The sequence below is a fragment of the Canis lupus genome, chromosome 25, assembly GCF_048164855.1.
Source record: "Canis lupus baileyi chromosome 25, mCanLup2.hap1, whole genome shotgun sequence".
NCBI lineage: Eukaryota > Metazoa > Chordata > Mammalia > Carnivora > Canidae > Canis > Canis lupus.
The window spans coordinates 42,111,655-42,123,675 of record NC_132862.1 but is presented as its reverse complement, the minus strand read 5'-3'; the positions used below and the strand labels follow the sequence as shown (position 1 = coordinate 42,123,675).

The window sequence follows — 12,021 nt, the reverse complement described above, 5'->3', positions numbered from 1 at the left end:
GTTCCTGCCATCTGGAACCCTCTTCTCCTGCACCCTGGTGTGGCCACTCCCTCTCCTGCCAACAACTCTTGTGAGGCGGGCCACACACAGTTAGAAAGGAGAGCTGTGCAGACAAGGAAACAGAGCCACCTCCCCTGAAGCCTTCCTTTCTTCTCCAGCCAGCAGTATTCTCGGCTCAGCCCAGGTTGTGCATGCTAGGGAGTTGACCAGGGCCCTCTTAGAGTGGGAGGAGGACTTTGTCCTCTTAGCTGCCTTCCCCCCACCCCCCACCCCGAAAGTTACTGTTCTTTCTTTGGGATGGCGGTTGTGGTTCCTAGGCTCATGGCTGCTAGGACAGATCATTTCCAGCAGGAACTGGCCTCAGGGTGCAGGAGGGGTCGAGTTGTGAGGCCGTGCTCTGTTGCATGTGACATACAGGGTCTGGGGAAGGGACTGAGGAACTGAAGTTGCTTCTTCCTTCCCCACAACATGTGGGACCAGCCGGGGCCATCTCTGTGGACAGGGGAGTGGGAGCTCTTGGATCACTGATGGCTGTTAACACCAGTCTGCAAACTGAAAGTTCTGGGCAGAGGGTGAGCTGAGGCCTTGGAGGGAAGAGAGTGCCCCCAGACCGGCCCCCATCCCAGCCTGCTGCTCCCTTCAGGCCCTGACATTTCTCCCAGGCACATACCAGCACATGACAATGGATCTGAGCCCCTCCAGCCCCCGCTCCTGGGCTGCGGCTGGCTGTCTCGGCTCATCTGTCTGTCACCCAATCCCCTACACCTGTCCTAGGCCCTGCCTGGGCTGCCCACCCGCACCACGGCTATGAATAGGGTAGAGGGAGGGGAGTGTGGGGGCATTCAGAGGGCAGGAGGGCGAGCAGGGGGGTGCAGCCTTCCTCTGAGGTTGAGAAAGAGAAGCCAAGCCTATTAGTGAGGGGGCTGCAGGGGTGCCCAGGAAGTATCTGAAGTGTGGCTGCAGGAGAGGACTGGCAGGGTAGTCAGGAAGACGGAGCACAAGGACAAGAAGAAGTACTGGCCGTGGCTTGTCCGTGTCACTGGCTGTGTCTTCTAGCTCTGTGCAGTGTAACCACAGGGCAGGTCCCTGGGCAGATGTCGGATGGCCATTTGCGGGATGTTTATCTCTCTCCCACTACCTCCTTATCTCTTTTGTCTCTATCTCTCTGTGCCACTCAAACACCATCACATTTACCCTACTTGCTGTCGCACAAGTTCTGAGTTCCTTAATAGCAGAGACAATGTCTCAGCCTCTTTGGGCCCTACTCCTCTTGGCCGTGCTGGGCTGGGGCAGGGTAAGTGGGTGACTGCGGGATGGAAGGGCCAGGTGAGTGAGAGCTATAACCAGGACCTGTGGGGGTAGGGGGAGGCTGTGTGGGGGGTGCTGGCAGGTTGGTGGGGTGGGTGGAGGGGTGATGCAGGGCTCACCTCTCTCCTCACTCCGTGCCACCGAGGCCACGCACAGCTTTCATTACAGGCCCACCTCTCCCCAGGAGTGGCCCAGGCCCTGGGGCAGCTTAGTCCTTCCTGGCAGGGTATTTACCGTCTGGGAGGGGCCGAGGCCACCCGGAACCGATCCTGGCATGTCCAGGGCGCTGCGGGGGTGCGAGCAGCTGTGACCTTTGTGTGCTGGGAAGAACCTGGGAGGGACTGGGCCAATGCTGGTGCACAGCGTTCTTTTAGGTGACATATGAATACAGACTTCTTCTGTAATAGTTACGCAGTTATTATCACATACATCAGAAAAAGGTAGAATCCCTGACTGACTTCACAGGTAACATTGCTGAGCATGGAGTTAAGGACTGAGCGGATTTCGGAGAAACCGGGAGGGGCAGCATAGGGCCTGTGGTGGGTGGTGCACAAGTACACCAGAATCAAGAGGGTCCACCAGTAGCTGAAGTCCAAGAGGCATCATTCTATGCTCTGGCGTTGCTGCCTGGTCAGTACCCGCCCTCCTGCGTTCAGATGCCTGCCCTTCCCAGGCGCCCAGGCACCCTGCCAGCTCTTTCTCACGCTTCTGCCCCGTGCTTCTAGCTGCATACTTGGAGCGAACTGCTCCTTTTTAAAGAAATTTGGCAAACTTGTACTCCTTAGGAGAAGCATGTGACTTAGCAGGGAAAATAGGAGACGGAGAGCTGGATTTTGGTCCCAGTTCGCCTTATACATAATTGTGTAAGTCCCAACTGCCCTTAATTCCCAGCCCACCTGAGGACCGAGCCAGCCCCGGGTGGGATGCGGGGTGTGTACAGCACTGCTGTTTATTCCAGAGGCTGAACCTTGATGTGAACATAGCTGTAATTGCTTGTTCTCCTGTCTTCCTAGAGGCCTCATTAAAACCATCACAGGGTATGCTAAATGTATGCCATTCTATGCGACATGAAAGCAGCCCATTTTCTTTTTCTCATAAAAGTAACACATCCTCATTCTGTTCCATAACCTGCCTTTTTTTTTTTTCCCCACTCAACAATTGTAGTCCATTTGTAATAATAAATATAGGTCCTTCTCACCATTTTTTGTGGCTACATAATATTTTTATTGTGCTGTAAGACATTTACCACCCCCCACCAGTCTAGAGAATGTTCTTGCTCTTGGAAAACCTTTTTCTGGAAAGGAGAGAAACCTGATGACTGAGCATCCCCTAATGGCCAGTAACAGAACTGCCTGGTGCCTGGCTCTGAATGGTGCCAGAACCTTCCCAGGGCTCTGGGGAGACCCTCATTTTAACAGCATCTAGAGCTTCTGCTGCATCGGTAGGGCTGCACTCTGGGGCCAGTTTGGCAGTGATTTCAGGCTAGTTCTGTTGGTGGGAGGAGAGGCTGCACCCTCAGACTCAGCCTTTTTAAATCGGTGTGTTTGCTCCGAGTTCTAAGTTGCTCTGTTAGCACCCCTGGCTCAGGTGGGATGACTCGGTGTATGTAGAAGACGAGGGGCTCACTAGTCAGGCTGGGGAGTGACAGTCGTGTTCTCTCATGGCAAGGGGCTCGGTGAGAGGGTTTTAACCATGGAATGATGCAGTCAGACTTGTCTTGTGAAGAGAACTCAGAGAAGTTAGAGAATGAACCAAAGGGAAGAAGACTGGCTTTGGTAAGGGGCATGAGTCTGGAGGCTGAGGCAGGCATGTAAAAAGGTCAAGGGTGGCTTGAGCCGCCTTAGAGATGGGTGAGAGGCCAGCCCCCAGGGCCATTTCCAAAAGAGCATTGGCAGGGTCCAGTCACCAGCTGAACCGGAGGATGAGACATAGCAGAGTCCCAGCATCCCCTCCTACCCCTCTGCCAGTCTCCCATTCGGCTTTCTGTTCCCACACTGACTTCACCATCAAAATTGACTCTGGAAAGGAGCTAACAACTTCATACTAAAATAGAAATGACTGATATAGATTCAGACGTTTGTACTTTGACAAGAGCAAAGCCTTTGACTCTTAAAACTTGAAGTCCAGAAGGCCCCCATTGGGGGCCCACCTGCTGGTTATATTGGTGCCTGAACGGGTAGCAGAGGCCTGAGACTAATGTAGGTGCCAGTGTTCTCTTTTTCCATTATTGAGGCAATACAGCCTGACTTCATGCCAGGCCTAGATGTGGAGGAAGGAGGACACTTTCCAAGATCCTACTCTCCATGTTCTTTTTAGGCCCTTATGATGTCTTCCTGGGCCTAGAACCTGGACTGTGGCCCCTGCTGACTCACCTGTCCACTGTTTGTCTTCCCCGTGTCTTCCTCCAGGCAGACCTCAACACCAACATCGAGGATGAAGGCAGCTCCTTCTATGGGGTGTCCAGCCAGTACGAGAGTCCGGAGAACATGATAATCACTTGTTCCACCAAGGTCTGCTCTTTCGGCAAGCAGGTGGTAGAGAAGGTGGAGGTAGGAGCCCACCCTGCGCGCTTGTTCAACCAGGCCCTCCGTCAATTCTCACTGGCCTTCATCCTTGTCCCCACCTCTTTCTCCAGATTTGTCTGAGTCAGTGAGTCCCCTCACGAGTCTGGCAATTACTGGTTACCCACCTCATCTCAAACACCACTAGATGTGGGGGGCAGGTACCAGGGAAGAAACAGGGCTCATCCCAGGGCTTCCCAGCCCCAGCTGCACCTGCAGCTTGCTGGCGACTTTAGAATCACATTGGTACCTGAAACCTGCTCCCGCAGCAATAGTAAAACACTCTTCAGGTTATTATTATCATTATTTTTTAGATTTTATTTATTTATTTGAGAGAGGGAGAAACAGCACAAATGGAGGGGGAGGAGCAATGGAAGAGGGAGAAGCAGGCTCCCCACTGAGCAGGGAGCCCTGTGTGAGGTTCAATCCCAGGATCCTAGGATCATGATCTGAGCCAAAGGCAGATACTTAACCGGCTGAGCCACCCAGGTGCCCCTTTCCAGTTATTTTCAATTAAATGTTCATTCTGAGATAATTAGGGCTTCACACAGTGTAGTTGTAACCTCTTGGTATAACTAGAGTATAATATTGGCATTCAGGAAATGGACGTTGAGGTGGCCCAGCAGCCTGGTTCAGATGTTACCTGCTTACGTGTACTCGTGCATGTTAGCACATGTGAGTGTGCAGCCAGGTCTGAGTCACTGCTCTGTGCCATCTTGCCTAGTGCCACTATGCCTATATCTTCAAGCTCCCTCCTCCTCTACCTGGTGTGCCTGTCACTGACCTAGAAGGGAGGCTCTTTTCTCAGGGGCCTTAGGCCTTCTGCCTTTTCTTCCTGCTTGAGAGTGAGTGGGTCATGGAACTTCCCCATAGAGTTGGGCCTGGGCTGGAAGTGGTCAGAAGAGATTCTAAGCCCCCGCTGCCCCCTGGGTCCTGCAGACAGAGTATGCCCGCTATGAGAATGGCCACTACTCATACCGCATTCATCGGTCCCCACTCTGCGAGTACATGATCAATTTCATCCATAAGCTGAAGCACCTGCCCGAGAAGTACATGATGAACAGCGTGCTGGAGAACTTCACCATCCTGCAGGTGTGTGTGTGTGTGTCGTGGGGACAGGGGCTTTGCAGTTGTGGGGCCAGAAGGGTCGATGGGTCGAGCAAATGACGTGCCCTTGTTTGGGGCTTTAACTCTTGCCTTTTCCTTCACCTGCAGGTGGTCACCAACAGAGACACACAGGAGACATTGCTGTGCATTGCATATGTCTTTGAGGTGTCAGCCAGTGAGCACGGGGCTCAGCACCATATCTACCGGCTGGTGAAAGAATAAGAGACTCAGGGAGCAGGGAGGGGGGAAGAGACGTCGTGTGTGCAGGGACATGGGGAGGGAATCTGCAGGGGCAGCCCCTGAAATGCCAGGAGAGCTGGGAGGTCATGACTCTTCCTATCCAGCAACAACCTGCAGTGCCCAACCCCAAATAAACCCAAGATGGTATGTATTTTCAGAGGACCTGATCTGGCTGTCTGAGCCTCGGGAGGGACTGGGAGAAGGAGGGGGGCAGACTGGGAAGCAGGCCAGAAGCAGCCCCAGAGATCCCCAGTGGACTCAGCCAGGAATGGTGCCAGATGCTGAAGCTTCGGATGGGATGGTTCCTCTGTCACCACTCGAGCCCTGAACTGTGCTGCTGGCCATGCTGGGAGGCTGCAGGATAGGCCTGTGGGCTCTCTGTTCTGTGCGTGTCCAGGTGTGTACCTGTGGGTACTTGTGCACAGTGTCCTGGCTACCTGTGTTGCCCCTGCCTCAGAACAGCTGACAGGGAGGCTCAGTGCGCTCAGGGGTTGAGTTTTAGCTATGGAGGTGACAGTTGTTGGGAAATTTGAAAGAGGACATGGCCAGAGCTCTCTGAATAGTTTTCGTCCATCCCCAGTGGGAATGGATCCCGGAGCCACACTGACTGCTGGGGAGGATTGGTTCCACATCACAGGAGCCTGAGACAGGGAGGAGGTTTAGGTGGTGAGGCTGGTGTTACGCAGCATCCTTTGTGAGAAGGGGGAGTGAAGGCCAAGAAAGTGGGTCAGAGGTCTGCAGTGGACCAGTGGTCTCTAAGACCACACAGTTCTGAAGTTCTGCGAGTCCTTCCTCAGGCTGCCTCCCAGCCAGGATGCCTGCTGGGTGGTGACTGCATCGGGGCTAGCCCAGGCTGTCCACTCCCTCCCCAGACAATAGTAGTTTCTGTGTGCCCTGTGGATGAAGGAGGGCTGTGGAACCCACCCCAAGCCTCACAGGAACCAGCTAAGGGCTCCCTGGTTTACCTCCTTGGAGAGCTGTATGGGCTAGGGTGTTGGTGGTCCTGGCTTCAGGCCTGGTATTCCTAGCTGTCTGACCTCCGGCAGATTTCTCCACCAGTCTGAGGCCTGGTGTCTTTTGCTCTCTGTAAAGGGGAAGGCAACAGCACCTCCCTTAGAAGCCCCCAGTGAGAAAGAGAGCTAATGTCTGTAAAGTGCCTGGTGCAAGATGCACTGAATAAATGTGATTACAATTAGTTTAACCCTCCACTTCATCAGGGAGGCCTGGGTCTAGCTCTTTGCTGCATCTCGTGGCCCTCTCGTATCACCCTGTAATGGGAACCATAATTCTGGAAATCTGGAGCAGAAGGGACCCAGGATTCAACCTATAGGTGTTTACTTTGTGCGCAGCACTCAGGGAGATATTATACAGGAATACAAAAGTGAGTAAGACAGCATCTAGGAGGTGTTATGGAATGGTGGTTAGGATCAAGGGCTTGAGTCAGACAGCTAGGATTGAAATCCTGGCGCTTGGCCACTGACTAGCTTTGTGGCCTTGGGGCAAGTTACTTAATTTCACTGTGCCTCAGTTTCCCCATCTGTAAAATGGGTATAATAAGAGTACCTACCTCGTATATGTAGAGTGCCTCAAATAGTGCTGAGCATGTAAACATGTTCGATAAATATACATTATTTTTAATAGGAGCTTACAGTCTAAAAAGTCAGATTGGATAGTTCCTAAATGGAGTTGGTTGATCCTCACAGAAACTGGAGTTCAGAGGTGGGAGAGAGCAGGGTATGGAGGATCCAGGGAAAAGGTTGTGATTGAGAGGGGCTGCCCCTTAGAGGGTGGGTATTTACAAAGGCTGGGCAGCGTCCCAGATGGGGAAAAAAAGCCAACAGCCAGTGTCCTCTTCTCGTCAAAAAGCAACTTTAAATGCCTCTGGACTGCTGCTAGATCTCGTGGCAAGTTGCATAACTTCACTACATGTGGGGCCCGGCTCTCATCAAAAGATGTGCTATGGAGGTGGGGCGTGGGGTCCCTGAGGCCCTGAGCAGACTGCATGTGCTCACATGTCCACGGGCAGCGACTGTCACAACCCTCGCCCTCTCCCCTCGGGATTTTTGGATAAGGAGACCTCATGCTGCCTCCCCTTCCAGTTTGACTGTGAACCTTCAGGCAAATACTCAAGAAGGATGTGTGAGCAGCCTCTTGACCATGGCACAAATGCACGAGCTAAGGAGATGATCTTTTGCATTATGGATGGGAAGGAGTCAGTGCAGGTGTGGGGACCCACTCTTTGCTGTGTATTTTCCCCTCTCTCTATAGACTGACCTCAGTAGCCTCATGGAAAGTCATGTACTTCTAGCCCTAAGTTCCAGACCAGTCAGCCATGGGGATTGCTGAAAGAGATGCCTCTGCCCCTGGCATAGTGCAGATGGGGCCACTGGGGCCAGTGGGAGCCCTGACGTGCCCCACCTGTCTCACAGGCTTGTCCAGCACTCCCCTACGCCCTCTGGATCAGGTGCCCAACCCTCCCTTTCAGCTTTGGCTCTGCATGTTCCCCTGGCCAGTTATGCCCTTCCTTTGTCTCCCACTGGAGAACTGTTACTCATTCTTTAAGGGTCAATGTGGAGTCACCTCTCTCATGGGGAAGGGTCAGTCATACCTGCCCTGTGTGGCAGGAGCCTGCCACCCTGACCCAGAACACAGGTACCTCTGTCACCTCTCCTGATCTTCACCCAGTGGGTGCTGTGCCATCTCCATTTGAAAGAACAGAAGGTGGAGCGCAGAGGAGTGAACTGGCTTGCTTAGAGTATTAATGTGTGTATTCATCCAGCTGACAGATGCTTCCTTAACTTCCATGTTGTGTGGGGCGGGCCCAGGGAATGTGTCTCTGACCAAGACAGACAAGGTCCTTGGGGAGCTTCCGTTTCATTGAGGAAGAAAACAAAGTGAGCAAGTAACAGGACATGCAGACTGTTACAAGTGCTTTCAGAGCAGAGAGGGGTACGCAAGTTGAGAGTCACAGGGGAAGCCTTGGGGGCCCAGGGGAGGTGGGGGAAGGCATTGTGAGAAGAGGCAGGGAGGTATGGGTGCAGGGCCAGTGCAGAGAGTGAGAGCTGCATGAGGTACGGGGGCAGCAGGGGCTAGATCCTGCCTAGGCCAGCTGTCCAGACCTGGGGTTGGGGGTATGGGGGACAGCTCAGCTTCCTCCACTGCCCAACACTCGTTGCTTGGCAAGGACTTTGGATTTTACTCTATGTGAAGGGAGGTCCTGGAAGTGTTTGAACTGAGGGTCTTTTTGATCTTTAATCTTTGGTTTTCTTTAGAAATCAGCACTGGGGCTGCTGGGTCCCACAGAGAAGCATGTGCAGTTGTCTGCTCCTGAGTCTCTCTGTCCTCCTAGATTCAATGCCTGTGAGTGGAGACTGTAGCTTCCTTGGTCTGTTCCTTTCTGTTAACTAAGCACATTTGGAACACAGCAGGTGCTTAGTAAACGTTTGCTGAAGGAGTGCACGGGTACAAGGCAGTGTGATCCATGGCGTCTAGGCCTGGGAGGTAAGGGCCCTGAGCTCGCCTGGGTGGAGCCCTTTGCCCTCCTGACCATCTAGAGCTGGGGGGGGGGGGCGGTGTTGCTGAGATGGGGATGTGACAGCAGGCTGCCTCCGGGGCCCCCAGTGAACGTCCATAGAGTGGGATGATCTTCCTAAGGAGAAAAACCCACACAGGACTTGAGGGTATGTGTGTGTGTATGTGTGTGTGTGTGCATGTGTGTGTAGGTACCAACTCTGCCCTTTCAGGACTGAAGCCAGGGGAGTGAGGATCAAGGGGTGGCCATGGCTCAGGCCGCTCATAGACTGTGTGCCTTGGCCATCTCCTGCTCTCTCTCCCTAGCCATAGGCTCCAGGGGACCGTGGGCAGAGTGTGACGGGGCTGGAGGTAGGAGGGCCAGCAGCTCATAGAAATAGGGGCGGGGGCAACAGGGAGCTCCTGCTGGCCCACAGCGCTGGGCCTGGTGCAGGCCTGTATCAGTTCAGTACTGCTCACCTGGGCGGAACTGGCACAGAGCAGGGATGAGAGAGCCGCAATGGGTTTTTTTTAGCTCAGGGGCAGTTATACCCAGTGGTCGCTGTGTCTGACCCCTTCTTACTTATCTGCTATATCAGCTCCAGAAAGAAAAACCAGAAGCTTTCCCCCAAAGACTTAAATCTGTATATAAGTTGTTCTTGAGAACTTAAACCCTAGAGCCAGGCAGACCTAGGGCCGAATTGGCTGCTGCTAAGTTATGGGATCCTGTGCAGATAGCTTACTCTCCCAGACCTTCATAACCCTACTTGGGAAATGGAAATAAAATGGCTTTGACTTTAGGTTGCTATTGGAAGAAGTGTACCTAGCTCACGGTGAGCACTCAGTGAATGGTAATAACTTAGGTGTATTAGAATCTCCCCGGCTCTGTTCTTTCCACCCCTAAGACAGAAAGACACACACACACACACACATACACATACGTATTTTTATAGAAAACAAAACAAAACAAAACAAAAAGGCTCATGCCTCCTAGAGCCCACAAGGAAGCCTCAGGCCTTAGTTTAGTGGGAACTGTCTGCACAAAGACAAATGCTTAGACCTTCATCCTCAGGTTTCAGAAATGGGGAAGGAAGTGTTCTTAACCAGGAAAATAGCTTTGTGGCCTACGAGGGGAGAGAGGCCCCAGGGAAGGGTCTCGAAAGGGAGCACAGAACAGACTTGGTGGGCTAAGTCACTCTGAATAAGACGCTGTCTGGGAATTGGATTTGTTTACTTCCTGAGAGAGGATGGGAGAGGTGGTCCAGAACCTCTATAGAAGGCTGAAGCCCGATTGGTGGAAATGGCTAAAGGTCTTTTTATTTTTAAGCTCATGGATGTCTAATATTCAACTTTAAGTTTTTTGTATTTTTGCTATGTAACCCCCCTTTGTCTCCTCAAATCTTCAGTAAAGTCTGCTACCTACACAAAGCCCTTTGTGCGAGTGGTTTCTTTTCATGAAAGTGAGAGAGTCTCCTCTGTGAATAGAGCTTGGAAACAGCAGCAGCAGCAGATTAGAGCCACAGAGGCAGCATGAACCCAAGCATGTCAGTGGGAGCAGGGATGCAGATCCCACGTGAGCTGCCCCCGGCCGGCCCTGTCCCTCCCGAGAAAACAGAAAGCCCTCGGAGGTACCCACATACGTGGGGTAGAGTTCAAGCTTCTGCCATCTGAGTCACATAAAGTTCTTGCCACCGCCTGAGTGAGGATGTCCTGGCGCCGCTTCTGTGAGCACTGCAATGGTAGACGCACACCATCAGGTGCTTAGTAAACAAGAGGATACAAAGTCCACTGGATTTGAAGAGTGGTCAAAATGAGAGGTTCAGGCGGGGCCCGGTGGGATTGGGTTCCTAGCTCGGCATGTTAGGAATGTGATCCTAGCTCTTGCCCCAAGGGTGGGCAGACCCACAGGACTGGCTTGCTAACCGAAATCACAACAGCGGGATGGATAAAGCCAAGTGCCACTTCATTAATTCACAGGGAGCAGCACCACACCCGGGGCGTGGCAATACTTGCCCGCTTGTTGGCACATTCTTTCCTCCCCAGGGAACCGGGTCACCTGAGTACAGTAGCTGGTGCATGTGTTCAAGCAGGGAGTTGGGCGAGCTTAAAGGAATGTGGGCACCAGTGTTCAGAGTCTGGTAGTTCTGTCTCCACGTTGAGGACCAGACTTCTCCCAAGGAACCCTTTTCTCTGGACCCCGGTGAGAGACAGCTCCTTCTGTGTCTCCACAAGCCCTGTGACATCACACTGAAAAGTTAGAGCGCCTGTGCTGGCCGTCCTGAGATGGGGTAATCCCGAAGCTCCACCCCTCACAACCCAGAGGCCTGGGCTTGCTGGCAGGGCCCAGCGGCTCACCACAGCTCTCTCATCCTTGGCTCTGCCAGCACAGGGGACAGGCGGCCTTAGGGTTAGTGTCTCCTAGCTCTCAGGACCTTGGGTAGTAGCCTGGGGCCTCATAGGCAGGCTTACAGCTTGGGACTGAGGAAAGGAAGGAAGGGGAACAGGAGTGTGAAACGAGAAAGGAGAGGGAAGGGCAGGGCTGGGAGCAGCATGTCCCCAGGGAGGGTCCTCCCAGGCGCATAGAGGCGTGGGGTCCCCGTGTGCTCAGCAGTCCTTCTGGCAGATGCATCAGAGCACATGCAATGTGCCAAGCACCATTCCAGGTGTGAGGCCACCAGGGAGATGGCAAGGGGCTTTGCTCCCAGAGAACCCCCATGCTAGCAGGGGGTACATAAGAAATAAGCCATTATATCTTGGCCATAAGAAATAAGCAACAAGAAAAGGTAAACAACAGCAGGAAGTGGTCCATGCTTTGATGAAAATAAAACAGGATGATGTATCAGAACAGGGCTTGGCCGTATCCGGCCTGCCACCTGTGTTTGGGTAGCTCAAAAACTAAGAATGGCTTTTACAATTTTTAATGCTAGACCAGAAAAAAAATCTGCAATTCAAGTTTCAGAGTCTAAATTGAATGTGGGTGGCACGCGGCCATGGTCCCTGCTGCAGGCTGTGCACAGTGGCTTCCCGGCGTCACCCTGCGCCGAGGGCTGGGGCACAGGCCCCATCTATGGCTCCCTATCTCGCCCTCTCCGGGAGAACTTTGCTTCTCTGGAGAAGAGGCTTCTTTGGAGCCGGTGGGCATCGGAGACCTCCCCAAGGGGACACAAGGAGCCAGCCACGTGAAGACCTGGGAAAGGAACCCCTCTATTTTGAGGGTGCCGAGGTTGGGAAAGGACTGAACGTGTTCCAGTGGCCAGATGGACCGCAGCGTGCTGGAGCATCTCCTGTCCGTGTC

The 12,021-nt window shown here is 53.1% G+C and overlaps 1 protein-coding gene across 4 annotated transcripts in view; it reads left to right on the top strand.

Moving 5' to 3' along the window:
* The window catches only part of TEAD4 (TEA domain transcription factor 4), a 64,237-nt gene extending 54,083 nt beyond the window's left edge, over window positions 1-10,154 (top strand). For 3 of the 4 annotated variants that reach the window (XM_072799388.1, XM_072799389.1, XM_072799387.1), the window contains 3 exons: window positions 3,717-3,857; window positions 4,809-4,961; window positions 5,085-10,154. In XM_072799388.1, coding sequence (XP_072655489.1) covers window positions 3,717-3,857; window positions 4,809-4,961; window positions 5,085-5,198 — 408 coding nt within the window. In that variant the 3' untranslated portion in view covers window positions 5,199-10,154. The remainder of the gene's footprint in view (window positions 1-3,716; window positions 3,858-4,808; window positions 4,962-5,084) is intronic. The other variant, XM_072799390.1, reaches the window with a different exon arrangement.
* Window positions 10,155-12,021: the final 1,867 nt, after the last annotated feature.